The sequence below is a fragment of the Rhincodon typus genome, chromosome 15 (assembly GCF_021869965.1).
Source record: "Rhincodon typus isolate 14 chromosome 15, sRhiTyp1.1, whole genome shotgun sequence".
NCBI classification, from domain to species: domain Eukaryota; kingdom Metazoa; phylum Chordata; class Chondrichthyes; order Orectolobiformes; family Rhincodontidae; genus Rhincodon; species Rhincodon typus.
Genome location: NC_063346.1, coordinates 32644531 through 32658065, shown reverse-complemented (window position 1 = coordinate 32658065; position 13535 = coordinate 32644531). Strand labels below are relative to the sequence as shown.

Here is a 13535-nt window from a genome sequence, read left to right as displayed (position 1 = left end):
AAGTAGCTGCTCCCAATGCACATTGGCCAGAACATGTCTTATCAAAAAGCCTTTCCCTATTCAGAACTTTTATGTCCAGTCCCTCTTTGCCCTTCTCCACAATTACTTTAAATCTTGCTGAATTATGCCAATATTACTAAAATGATTCCCCCAGTACCACATGCCTCGCTACGTTTTCCGTAAAATTAGGTCCAGCACCGCCCCGTCTCTCGCAAAACATTCTACTAATAACGTGCTGTGGAGGCGCTATATTGATATAAGCTAGTGTTGTTGGCCGTAGGCGCTTGCAGCACATTGCGCTGAGTCTACAGTTCAATTATCTTTGTCACTTTCCACAAGTACAGGGAAATCACGCGATAGAAACTCTTCTGCAGACCGCTCCCATATTCCCAATATTGGAAACCTGGAACCGGCCTGGAGGTTGCATTGACCTGTGTAAGGGAGAAAGTGAGCGATCCTAAATCAGGTACAGTGGTGTGCGGTTTCATTTATCAGTTCACAGTGGGGTAGTGTTTCCCGTTTACGTATCCCTGTTGGGAAAGCGGGATTCCCGGCCCTGCTGTTTACACGTCAAATAAGGAACAGTGACAAAGCATGCGAGCTGAGCAACTGCAATGAATTTGAAAAGATTGTGTCGTATTGAAGGTATCGAAAGGAAGTGGGGAGACAGTCGTGGACTGAAATTAACAAAAATGCTTTCTGTTTAAAGTGAAACCAACGTGTATGGGTAAAGCTGGTAAAGAGGGCCAAAACAGCAACAGGCTTCACAATGTATGCTGAACCTATATCTATCTGTTCAGTGGGATCCTGGCCACATACTAACCTGGTGCTGATGCCTGCTCATCACCAGAATGACTGAGCTGTTGAAGAGATGCTGCTGCTGTGTGTAGCCAGGGGTGGGAGGACATGAAAAAAGTGATTAACCACAAACATGAGGCACACTGTACTCTATCCAAGGTTCTGGGATCTTACACTGGATGCTTGGAAGGTGCAAAGGGAGATTGGAGGCCTCCACATAAATTTTCAGAAGAGAAAACAGCCATCAGGGTCAATGTTCAGAGTTTAGTGCTGAGAACACGGAAAAGCTACCATTAAAAAAAAGGTTTAACAACTTAACACAAGTAGTCGAGGTTAGCGAATTTATCTTAAGAGCAATATCCAATCAGGTGCAGTATTAGCCTCACACACTGCACCAGACCCATGTAACGCCAACTTTTCCCAATCAAATATCCATGCTTAACCTTTATTATAGAACGGCATGCATCACACCCCCATCTTTTATGTCTTTGGCTTCTTCCAGGCTGTGACTGACATGTAACCTGGTTGAGTGTAGTCAACCTGGTCAGCATGTCATAGATTCCACACAGCTTCATGAATGGTCTATTATAGTTTTTCAGAGTTGCTGGATTCCTCTAAGTTTAGTGAATATTTTATAACTCCACTGCTAATGATTTGTATTCCAAATTCTTGCAGCCATCATTGGAACTGCAGTATTTTCTGAAAATATCACTTTTAGGCCCACAGAGTTTTATGATGTTAAAATAAATATGTCTAATCAGAAGGAACCCTAACTTTGGTGGTCAGGTTTCAGAAAATATACCTGCAAAAGAAATTGAAAATAACAATTATAATTGGGCCCATATGCTTTTTGGGACCGATTATATTTTTAACCGGGATGATAGTCCCTTTTTTTTAAGATCTGTTTTTCTCTGATGGAAGGTTTCTTGCACAAGGCAACATTCCAGTGACTGGTGCGTGTGACCAAGTTGTTTTGGAGGGATAAACAGTGTCAACCAAAGATATAACTAAAAAGACGAGCAGATTCTTGGGTGTGGTCCTGTGTTCAGAAAGCTTGGGTTGTACTTTCAGAACAAGCTGAATGCAGGGAACATCACTTTCTAACAGGATTCAGAAAAGTGTCTAGGCTGAATAAGTTTGAAAACCTCTAACTGAATGAGTTGGACTTTGGATGGCCAAGCTGAGGAGAGAAGGAGGTGTTGAGAGTTTCTTTCTGCAAGACTCCAGAACAAAGAACATCACACCAAGACAGTTCTGACGTGGTGAGCATGATTAAAATGATACTGACACCTATACTTAACTGGGACGTTCAACTGAGGGGTGGGTCGAAGGAAATTTAAAGGGTCAACCTTACCAGAAGTAAGCAGAGGCACAAGAAATCTTGACCTTTATACAAGTCCTTGAACAGCTTTCAGACCAAATGGTGAGCCTCCCAATTCATGGTTAGTTTCTTTTGTTTTGCTTGGTCTTTTTGAGTCATTGGGTGTAGAAGGAAATTCAACTTGAAGTTCAGTTTAGTGTGGAAGTAACTCTTTGTTGCAATTTTAATGTATTTTGTCTTAACTCACGAGTTAAAATAGTTTTATTACTATTGAAGTTTGCTGAATTTTGTGTAATGAACTTTTGTTTTAAACAGTGTAGTGGCTACATTCTTTCAATAAATACCTGTGTTTTCAGATTCTAAAAATAATGACAGTATTCCTAGTCTCTACCTAAGTCATAACACAATGAAATTTCATTAATTTAGAGAGTAACATGCAAAGTTATAATAATCGTTACCTATTCTGATATCAGAGGTAGAGTTAAAAGACAGCGGTTACACTTTACAGCAGCATGGGAAAACAACATGTCAATAGTTATAAGATTTCAAAGTGATTTGTCTTGAATTTTTTTTGGTTATGTGTAAGCATGTCTCTTCTCATTCTAAGAATGTTCTTACATCGGTTATATCTTTACATCTGCTGGATGTCTAAAATCAATTATATTATATCAACTTGAGGCTGCTTCTTGTGTTTCTATGTCAATAGTTTTCAATATATTCCCCAAGCCAAACAGCCTTTTAGTAATTACTGCATATTCTAAAATAGGCATTAGCAGTCAACCCATGGTTTCCTTGCTACTATTTAAAGGCAATAGACAAAATGCCCTCTGACATAGCTGTACAGGAACAGTTAGACAAATTGCTGACAATAACAGCTGAGAGGTCTAATCCTACTGAAAAGACAATGTAGTAATCAAATATTCAGAAAATGTGTATTTTATAAATTATTGCTTCTACAAAGATTTCTGCTTATAATGATATTTTGTTGTAGTTGACAAAGTTCCATGTGATTTCTTTAGATACTGAGATGCCTGTGCATATTGATGATGTGATGCGCTTAGTGTGCCACATTTCAGAGGTGGAGAAGCTGCAAGTAGCAGTGAAAAGCTCTGGAAAAGGGGCACTTCTGGCTGGTGCAATAGCATTTGCAGGAGGCTTGGTCGGTGGTCCTCCAGGAATAGCAGTTGGTAAGTTTTTGCTATTGACCTTAAAATAAGAGTTTGAAAATGACAATGAAGTTAATGGAAGTTAGTGAACATACAGAAATAGTCATCCTTTGGAATAAGTGGATTAATGCCTCAATTTAAATACTGTGGTTGGGAGATTTTGTGAGAGCACATTGAGCATTTGTGTAGTGCTATCACTCACCATAACTTACCAAATAGTACCTTCATTACCACCAAATCTATTTATAAAGGAAAGAATAAAGTACTTGAGAAACATGTGCTTTAGGGATTTGTGAAATTCTGGCATTCATAACATTTCTTAATGGATGAAACATGTACAAGTACATTGTAAATAGAAGTAGCAAATGACACAATTTCTTTGGGAAACTGGAGAGATATCACAGCTGGTTTTAACCATTAGGCTGCCAAACTAATTATGGTCTGGCAATCCACATTGGCAAGTTGTGTAATCTAATTCAGTAAATCTAGTAACTCCACAAAATTGTCAAGAAAGTTGCTGGAGTGTTGCAAACAAAATACCACCTGGTACACAAAGCTCTCTTGGAGAATTAAGACCTGTATCCCTGCCAACCTAGAATATTATGTAGCATCCTTCTCATACTACACTATTCACTTTAAATGCCCTGATAGCATTTGGAAGTGAGCTGTAATTCTGCTTTACCAGAATCCCAAGAAGCATTATTGAAACTTAAGTCAATGTCAGAGACTTAAACTGGCCCCAAAGCACAATTGTTGGATTTTCCAGTTGACCCCATCTTTACGGGAGTTTACTGATGAGAGTTCCAATGTGTTTCAGATGTTATGTCCCTTTAAACATTATGCAAATTGGGGTCCTATGCACCTCATTTTAGAATGTAGTTGTTTGCACAAAGTTTGCTTCATTGAAATTCTGGGTATAAACAGTATGTCACAACACCGGCAACCTCAGAATTGTGGCCATGTAAGATTTTTGATCTTGCTGGATTCCAGGTCAGATGGCTCAGGCTGTGGACCGTTCGGGCCAAGCCATATCAGGTGGGGTCAGGGGTCACTTGGAGCATGAGAATAGACCGTCGTGCAAGCAGTGAAGCTCCTCTCCACAGCTGTGCAGTGCAAAATCAAATTGCTCAAATACGTTATTTTTTATAAACTCACATAATAAAAATTGTATGTTATGTTTCTAAATGTGCAGTTTTCAGACAACTCCAATTTTTGGGTAGCTAGAGTTGAGATATTGTACCGAGAGCTGTACAGCACGCAAACAGACACTTCAGTCCACCTCATCCATGTCGACCAGATATCCTAAATTAACCTAGTCTCATTTGCCAGCATTTGGCCCATATCCCTCTAAACCCTTCCTATTTCATGTATCCATCCAGATGCCTTTTAAATGTTGTAGTTGTACCACCCTCCACTATTTCCTCTGGCAGCTTATTCCATACATGTGCCATCCTTTGTGTGAAAAAGTTGCCCCTAAGGTCCCTTTTAAATCTTTCCCCTCTCACCTTAAACCTTGCCCTGTAGTTTTGGACTACCCCTACCCTGGGATAAAGACCTTGGCTATTCACCCTATCCATGCCCTTCAAGATTTTATAAATCTGTATAAGGTCACCCCTCAGCCTCCAATGCTCCAGGGAAAATAGCCCCAGCCTCTCCCTGTAGCTCAAACCGCCCAAACCCAGCAACATCATTGTAAATCTTTTCTGCACCCTTTCAAGTTTCATAGCATCCTCCCGAGAGCAGGGAGACCAGAATTGAAGGTAATATTTCAAAAATGGCCTAACCAATATCCTGTACAACCACAACATGACATCCCAACTCCTATACTCAATACACTGACCAATAAAGGCAAGTGTACCAAACACCTTCTTCACTACATTGTTTACCTATGACACCACTTTTGAGAAACTATGAACCTGCACCCCGAGGTCTTTTTAATTCGCCAACATTCTGCAGGACCCTCTACCATTAAGTGTATAGGTCCTGCCCTGATTTGCCTTTCCAAATGCAACACCTCACATCTATGTAAACTAAATTCCATCTGCCACTCCTCAGCCTATAGGTCCACCTGAAGAAGGTGCCGTTGAGATAACCTGTCCACTACACCACCAATTTTGGTGTCATCTTCAAACTTAAAAAGCATTCGGCCTATATTCACATCCAAATCATCGACCTAAATCACAAAAAGCAGTGGGCCCAGCACTGATCCTTGCAGCATATCACTGGTCACAAGCCTTCAGTCTTAAAAAAAAACCCTCCACCATCAACCTCTCTCCTACCTTCAAGCCAGTTTTGTATCCAAAGGCTAGCTCTTCCTGGATTCTGTATAACAATTCTGTTCACTTTCTGTCTCATATTTCCTTATAACTAAACCCTTTATACATTAGATCATTGCCGATCTGCATTATTTTTCTAAATATTTATATTCCATTTCCCTTTTAAAGTATGATAACCAGAAAGACACTTGTTATTCCTAATATGTTCTAACTTATTAAATCTCATTGTTAACTCAGTCAATATTTGTGCTCCAATTCTGACTAAATATCCCAAAATTTTCTAACAATGAAAGTGCTGGGTCTAATTCCACTCACAGGTTCCTTTCAAAGTCTTCCCAAACTAATTTAGTCCCCTTCAGTTCATATGTGTTCACCTGCAATTTGCTATTTGCTACAGGATGCACTAATTCACATTTGACAGTTATGCATTTCATTTTCAATATTTTGTAATCAAATTACGTAACAAACCTAAATTCTTATGCAAAAGTTTAACCATTTTTCTTTATGAAAACCTTGCTTTAATATCTTCTACAGGTTTAAGATCATTTGTATTACAGGATATAGAACATGGTACACTCATAATCATTCTGTAGGGTACGATAGGGAGACAGTGTGGGTTTTCTCCACACATTGCAAAAATGGGATGAACATGCTAGAATTGACTGACAACATGCTTGTTGTGTGAATGGTACAGTTGAATAGAGTTTTGTATAATGCAGTTATTTCAGCCATTTGCTGTTTATACATTTTTTATGTAGTATTTAAATCCACACAGCTTTGATCATTGTGAAACAAATTCAAAGTCCATAATGAATAAGCTCCCCTCATGGTTCAGTAGATAAATCCACCATTTTGGGAAATTGAGCCACATGGACAAGGAAGATTTTGATCTCTAGTTAATGCTGAGTTGACTTATTTTCTTTAGGTGGTTTAGAGCAATTCAATTGCTTTCTGCTTTCCATGCTCAGAAGAGTAAAATAACAAAATTGTAGAGCTATGGGAAAACAACAGACATAGTGGGAATCTAACTGGGAAGCTCCTTCAGGAAGCTAGTACAGACATGATGGGCTGAATGACCTCCTTCTGTGCTATATCATTCTTTTAACTATTTCAGAAAGTGATTGTGTGCAGATGCTATTTGAGGATACGATTATGTCTAGCTGTGATTCCCTTCATGATTAAATCACCTGATGGTATTCACTGTTCTGGGTGTCATCTCATCAATATCTTTTTGGTCAAGGGACCTAATGGCTGTTGGAACTCAGGAACTTGCCAAAAATAAATCTCCTTTTTCAAAAAGAGAAATAAATATTTTTAAAAAGTAGAAAATAAACAATCTTCAAATTTTTTTGGCTTTGTTTTCCTAGGTGGTGCGGTTGGTGGATTGTTGGGTGCCTGGATGACTAGTGGACAGTTAAAACCATTACCACAGATTATTATGGAACTGCCACCAAATCAACAGACGATATTATCTAAAGATGTGCGGAATATTGTCCAGCATTTAGACTGGACGGATGCAGTCCAGCTGATATCATTGGTGATGGGTAATACTGCCCTGAAGCAGGAGGTGATGTCAGCAATAAGTGCATTTTTTTTAAAGCAACTTAATGCTGAGGTGCGACACTTTGACTGAAACCTATATAAATAGCCTTTTCTAGAAATCTAAATAAAATTCCATTTGCTGGAATATAAGAAGAGCATTCATTTTGCCGATACAAGTTCAAAGGTCTGTGAAGGATTTGCTTTGGATAATGCTACAATGACTACATGAACCTTTAACCTGTAGGATTCATTTTGAACATTTTTACATAGCTCACTTTGGATTCAGCATTCTCAAAATCTGTTTTACCTTTTTGATAGCATGCCCTCTTACTGTTGTCAAATGTATTTTGGAATTGTGCCTGGTTTGTAAGCAAAGAATAATTCTGCTTGGATATTTATATAGGAAAATTAAGGATAATGGATCTTATTTTCAAAATCTTGTTAATGCTGTTTCAGTTATATTGCAAATTGGCATGTATTGAATTAAATTGGCAATACCATCTCAAAATTGGTATTTACAACAAATATATAATCATTTAAAACACATTGGCTGGATTCAAGCTGGAATGGTGTAAGCTAACATGTAACAGACCCTAGTCTCTCTCTGTGATAGAAATATTGAATTTAAGTGCTCATTGGACTCGACCTGATACAAGGACAGGAAATATAGATTCTGCCCTGAAATCCCAGCAATCAAATGTCATTAAAGAAGAATATGAGAGCAACCATAAGTCAGCTGTATGACAATGGCTTCTAATGTCTTTCCGGATTCATATGGTACAAAAATCTAGCCTTCAGAATCACAACTGGCTCTACAAAATCCACAAGATAGTTGGAGTACCTCCATATGCTACAAGCTGACAATCAAACAGTAACAAATGTGGATAAATTCTGTCCCTCCTGGTGTGCTAAGGATGTTCGTAAACTGATATAATGTCCTGTCCTTAAAGAAATAGGTGTAATAGGCATATGTAATATTTCAGAACTCATGTTTATGGGCAGTGAAAAACCCACAAAAGGGATCGCCAAGTCCAAAATTAAATCAGGTAGAAAATGGACATTGGATGAATCGTGGTAACCAGAAGCAAATTACATTTCAGCAATGTACTCAGCAAATGGTAGGATGTCTCCAAATGTTTTACAATAAACAATAGACACTGAAGATCAAAAGAGGTGAGTTCTGTGACAGATGACATTGCCCTATCCCCTGCCCTGCCTCAGTTGATGTAAAAAGCTGTGAAAAAGAAGCAGGGTATTGGAGGATGGATTAGATTTGGGGAAGAAGTGGCTCAAAGCCAGCAATCCCAGGACAGAGTTGTGGTGGATTTTGAATGTTGCTTTATTTTGGGGGTTTGGCAATTCAATTTGCAGCAGGTAGGGTGGGCTGAGCAGTCTCTTGGACAATCAGGCAACTATCAGACACTCAACTAATAATTTGCTCCCTCATTGCTGTGCCAGTGGATTATCTAGTCAAGTTGGCAATTTATTTCATTCCTAACAATAATTCAGATTCAAGCATGACAACTTAAAAAGAAAAAGTCTGTTTTTTGGTCTTCATTGTTTTTCAGATAATCTGATTTGAAACACTGTACCTAAATCCATTTGGTACATACTATCATTAAATTTAAAGACCTTCGTCAAATCACCCCTTAGTCTCTATTCAAACATCTTTGTCTCAAGCCATTATAGTGATTAGAATGGAGATTGAATTCTCCAAACATTCTACAATGATTGTGCTTTACTGGTCAAGTTGGGAATGCAGAAAATGACCAGACTCAACTGATGCAAGAAATTCACTGAAAATATATTCCTGCACATGTCTTTGTTAATGTATGTACAAAACCACAAAATCTTTGAAAATGAGGTCCACTATATCCTTTCAAAAGTTATCTTTTGTTGAACAATGTAATTTATTTTTATCAGTTCTGTAATTTAGTATAAATATAAAACACTGTGGATGCTGGCTATCTGCAATAAATTCAGAAAATGTTAGAAATACCCTGCTGACCTGGCACCAACAGTGGAGAGTTAATTCCATTGATTTTTGTCAGACTGTTCTTTATCAACAGATGCTGCTTGACCTGCTAAATATTTCTGACATTGTCTGTTTTTGTGTATGGTTTAAGAAGACAATTACTGAAGTGAATTGAGGTGAATATATTGTGGAGCAGACCAAGGTACAAATATGACTTAAATGATAGGGCAAACTGTGGTAACAAATCAATTGCCCTTTGTGAAATTTTCTTTCCCAATGCAGAATAAGTGTTGATTTCCCATCCTAACTAAATTATACGGCCACGTGTTTTACAATTGGTAAACAGAAACATTCTTCTACAAAACACTAATGAAGCGTAACTTGATGGATTGTGATCTTTGCCATAATTATGAGATCCCAGATTTCCCATTTCAGTGATGCTTTTAGCATTTCAATTTGAATTCAAATCAGCATTAAACCAATCTCAACGTAGAGACTGGTGAATGTCCCATGAAATCTCTTCTTACCAGTCATACTTAACTGACTTTGAAATGCTTAAGACATTTATTTGGGGGAGAATTGCTTCCCATCAAAATAGAACTGAAGAGAGTCTATAGTAAGAAAGAAACACTTTGGCAAACATGAAGACTGAAAATGAGTTAAGTGAATTTGTTTAATGAATGCCACACAGTGTCGCATTCCCATGTATTTTGAGAATTGCTAGTATTTGTCAAAAAGGCTGGAATCTGCGGTACAAGATGGTACATTTTCTGATGTCAACCTAGAGCCTTTATTCGAAGGCAATTTATTTAAAGATTGTAATTAGATATTTTCCATGATTTCTTGAACTACAATTTCAGGAATGATTTAATAAATTATGATAATACTGTTTTCTTTTATTGCTCTTTGCAGTTACTTGAAAAATGTGAAAAACACTTGAAAAATGGGTTAACTGCTTGAATTGCTAAACTGTATCAAAATGCCTGTTTTTATCTACAATTTTACGCTGTCTTTATGATATGTTGTACCATGTCTTTAACTGTCCTGGCACAGAATTCTAGTCCCCAGCACACAGAACATCATCCATACACTATCCATAATTTTCCATCTATTATAGACAGAAATTGTCCCCAATTTCAAAATGTATAGCTGGCAGTGCTAAGCATCAATTACTGACTGGCACCACAGATTAATTTACTGCATTGATAACTGTCTTGGTTTGAACGCAGCCCAAATTGATGGGTAGAAAATCTCTTACAGTACAAAAAACCAAAAATTGTAAGCCTGAGAAGTTTCTCTCGGCTGAATTTTTAGCAGGTACGAATTATTGGTAGAGTGGGAAATGAAGTGTCCCTAAGTTGACAAGCTCGATCAGAGATGGTGTAATTAACATTTACTTCAAAGAATAGAGGTGAAATTCTTTTTCTCAAGTAAAAAAAATTCTTAAATGGTGTCGAAGACAATGTTTTTGAGTCAGGGGAGTTGTAAAGCTCACAGCTGAAAGCTAGAAAACGTGAAATAAAAAGGTGGTGGGAATACTCGGCAGATCTGGTAGTATCTGTAGAGAGAGCAACAGAGTTAGTGTTTCAGGTCAAGGACTTAGAAATTGGGTGTTGCTCTTGCACAGTAATGGGCTGACATCAATTATTACTATTTGATAACAGAAACACAAACATCCATTTTTGAAAGCTTTCCAAATTTGTTTAAAGGAATGTATAAACCATTCGGGAATTTTATGAAGAAGATTGCATGTAAATGATTTTTGCATGGTACACAATAAATAGCACTTTTTAAGTAGGTTTCTGGACAAAAAGGTACTTTCAATATTTTGATATACAATGAGGTATTCCATTCCACTGGATACAGTCAACCAGGCACAGCGAACAGAAGGATGTATGTTATGTATAATTTAACTGGAAAAATGTAAATTTAACAAAATCTAGCATAAAGGTGCTGCTATGATTTATTGAATTAACTCAGTCAAAAGCTATTTGAAGCTTAGCAAGGCCACAGCACCTTCATATATCTGATTGCATCATCAAAGACTACAAACAGTAGAACTTATGAAAATGTTAAAAGGTGCACCTTATCTTTGTCAGCTGGTTGTGTGGTCTAATAATTACATGATTGTATGTGATTATTAGGCCATTATGCAATAGAATTCATATTCCAAGGTAATCTATTTTAGATCTATAACATCAATTGATAAATATTAATGCTGAACAGATCCACATTTTTGACCACTGCTCAAAACACATCAACATTTTGCCATCGTCTTATAATCCCATTTTATAAATCTAGAATCTAGCTTTAATTTTAGGAATAATATGCAGATCCTACTTACTGCACTAGTAGACCCAATTTTTAACTGTGTAAATGGATATGTTATTCTAGCAGTTATATGTTATTCTTATTATTCTAGCATTTTGAGAGCCATTGCTTATGTTCTGGAGAGCATGGCAGCAAAATAATTAAAGTACAATCTGTAGTTATGATGTACTAATGGGTGTGTCATGACAAGGCAATCTGTTGCTTTTCTTTACAGGAAGATGAACTAACATTTGAGTTGAAGAGTTTTTGATTAATTTCTGTTTCATGCTAATAACTGTCGCTCTAAGATTGTTTGATTTGAGTTTTTTAAAAATTGTTTTGAACAATGACCTCTGGCATGGGCAAATTTCCTGTCCTGGAGACAGGATGGCAGTGTGCCAGAAACCTGCCACCTTTCCATTTCACCTCAATTAAGTTGGAGATTTGAAGGCCCAAGTCTGACCTTCACACCCTGCCACCAATTGAGACCTTTAAGTGGTTAATTAAGGACCACATAAGGGCTTATTCCTATCAGGGCTCTGATTATCACAGCTCTAAGGGCGGGGGGGAGCAATTGATCTGCCTAATGTGCAGGTAGGCTGTTAGTCTAAAAGCAGGGGTAAAAGGGGTGTTCCTTAATCTGCATTGATATGTGCTTGATCAAAGGACTGGACATAGGCCTAAGGGTGTGGCCACAAAGCCTGACACCTCTCATTAATCTCCCTGAAAAGCATATATCTGACACTTTGGTCTTTGTGATGTGGTTATCTCTCCAACAGTACCTACATCCCAGAGCTGGTGGCCTGGGTTTGCAGTGCAAAATCAGGATGGGCACCTTTTCAGCAAGTCACCCGATGAATCTGGAAGACACTGGCTAATATGAAAAGAAAATTAAATGGTCGATGTCATTGGAATCATCTTGATTTCTTTTCCCACTTACCTTGTCCCATTTTAGAAGGAAATAATTTTGATGGAAAGTCCCATGAAATTCAGTGATGATCAGAATTCTTGTAATCGTACAGAAAACAAAAGCTTCCTCAGGATAGTCAGAACTTTATTGTGTCATGGATAGTTTGAAAGTAAATTAATGTCTGTGGTTGGAAAGTTAGCCGTAAAAGTAATAGTGAGTTAAAAAGTTTCAGAACAGTTGTGGTTACAAAAACTGGTCATTGAATAAAAATGAAGATGGTCGTCATGTTAGTCTTTGAACCTAATGTTTTGATAGGAAATCATATTTAAACCTTTGTGATAAATGACTAAAATGTTTATAATTTATTGTGGTTTTTAAGTATTTGATATATGTTATCTATTAGGTTAAATAACTTAATACAACATTGTTAGAAATTCCTGTAACGTGTTGTAAATATTTAATTTAAAATGACATTTGAAGCCTTACTTTTGATTGCTTGGTTTCTTATTTATGAATTGGAGAATAATCTCAATTTTCATCATGCAAACATAACTTGCAAAACTTCGTGACGCTTGATGCACATTTCTATAGCAGTAGTGAGAACTTTTAGTTTGAGAGTGCAGTAGCAGTCATTGGAAACAAATGTCCAAAAGGGGATGCTAATTACAATTCAGTGAAAGGAATTTGGATGCCCACACAGCTTTAGAGTAAATCAAAAATGCATATAAGAGAGTCATAGAGATATACAGCACGGAAACAGACCTTTTGGTCCAAGTCATCCATGCCAACCAGATATGCTAAATAAATCTAGTCCCATTTGCCAGCATTGGGCCCATATCCCTCTAAACCCTTCCTATTCATATCCCCATCCAGCTGGCTTTTAAATGTTGTAATTGTAATCGGCTCCACCACTTCCTCTGGCTGCTCACTCCATACATGCACCACATTCTGCATGAAAAAGTTGCCCCATAGGTTCCTTTTATATCTTTCCCCTCTCACCTTAAACCTATGCCGTCTAGTTTTGGACTCCCCCATCCTGGGAAAAAGACCTTGGCTATTCACCCTATCCATGCCCCTGATGATTTTATATATCTCTATAATGTCACCCGTCAAGCCTCCAATGCTCCAGGGAAAATAGCTCCAGCCTATTCAGTCTCTCCCTATAGCTCAAACCCTCCAAACCTGGCAACATCCTTGCAAATCTTTTCTGAATGCTTTCAAGTTTTACAACATCCTT

The 13535-nt window shown here is 37.7% G+C and overlaps 1 protein-coding gene across 3 annotated transcripts; it reads left to right on the top strand.

Annotated features, from left to right (window-relative positions):
* Positions 1-235: 235 nt before the first annotated feature.
* Positions 236-12605, top strand: zgc:112052 (protein C19orf12 homolog). Of its 3 annotated transcripts, none has more exons than XM_048606046.1 (4): positions 236-466; positions 1906-2060; positions 3139-3306; positions 6929-12605. In XM_048606046.1, the coding sequence occupies exons 3-4, from the start codon at positions 3147-3149 to the stop codon at positions 7192-7194; spliced, it is 426 nt and encodes a 141-aa protein (XP_048462003.1). In that variant the 5' UTR covers positions 236-466; positions 1906-2060; positions 3139-3146; the 3' UTR covers positions 7195-12605. The 3 variants fall into 3 exon arrangements, with proteins under 3 accessions (XP_048462003.1, XP_048462002.1, XP_020387510.1); XM_048606045.1 differs by having other exon boundaries at positions 1870-2060; XM_020531921.2 differs by lacking the exon at positions 1906-2060.
* The last annotated feature ends 930 nt before the right edge of the window (positions 12606-13535 follow it).

Coding starts and splice junctions, on each gene's coding strand:
- zgc:112052 (XM_020531921.2), top strand. CDS start 3,147: ATGCCTGTGCATATTGATGATGTGATGCGCTTAGTGTGCCACATTTCA. Junction 3,307..6,928: donor TCCTCCAGGAATAGCAGTTG/GTAAGTTTTTGC, acceptor TTGTTTTCCTAG/GTGGTGCGGTTGGTGGATTG.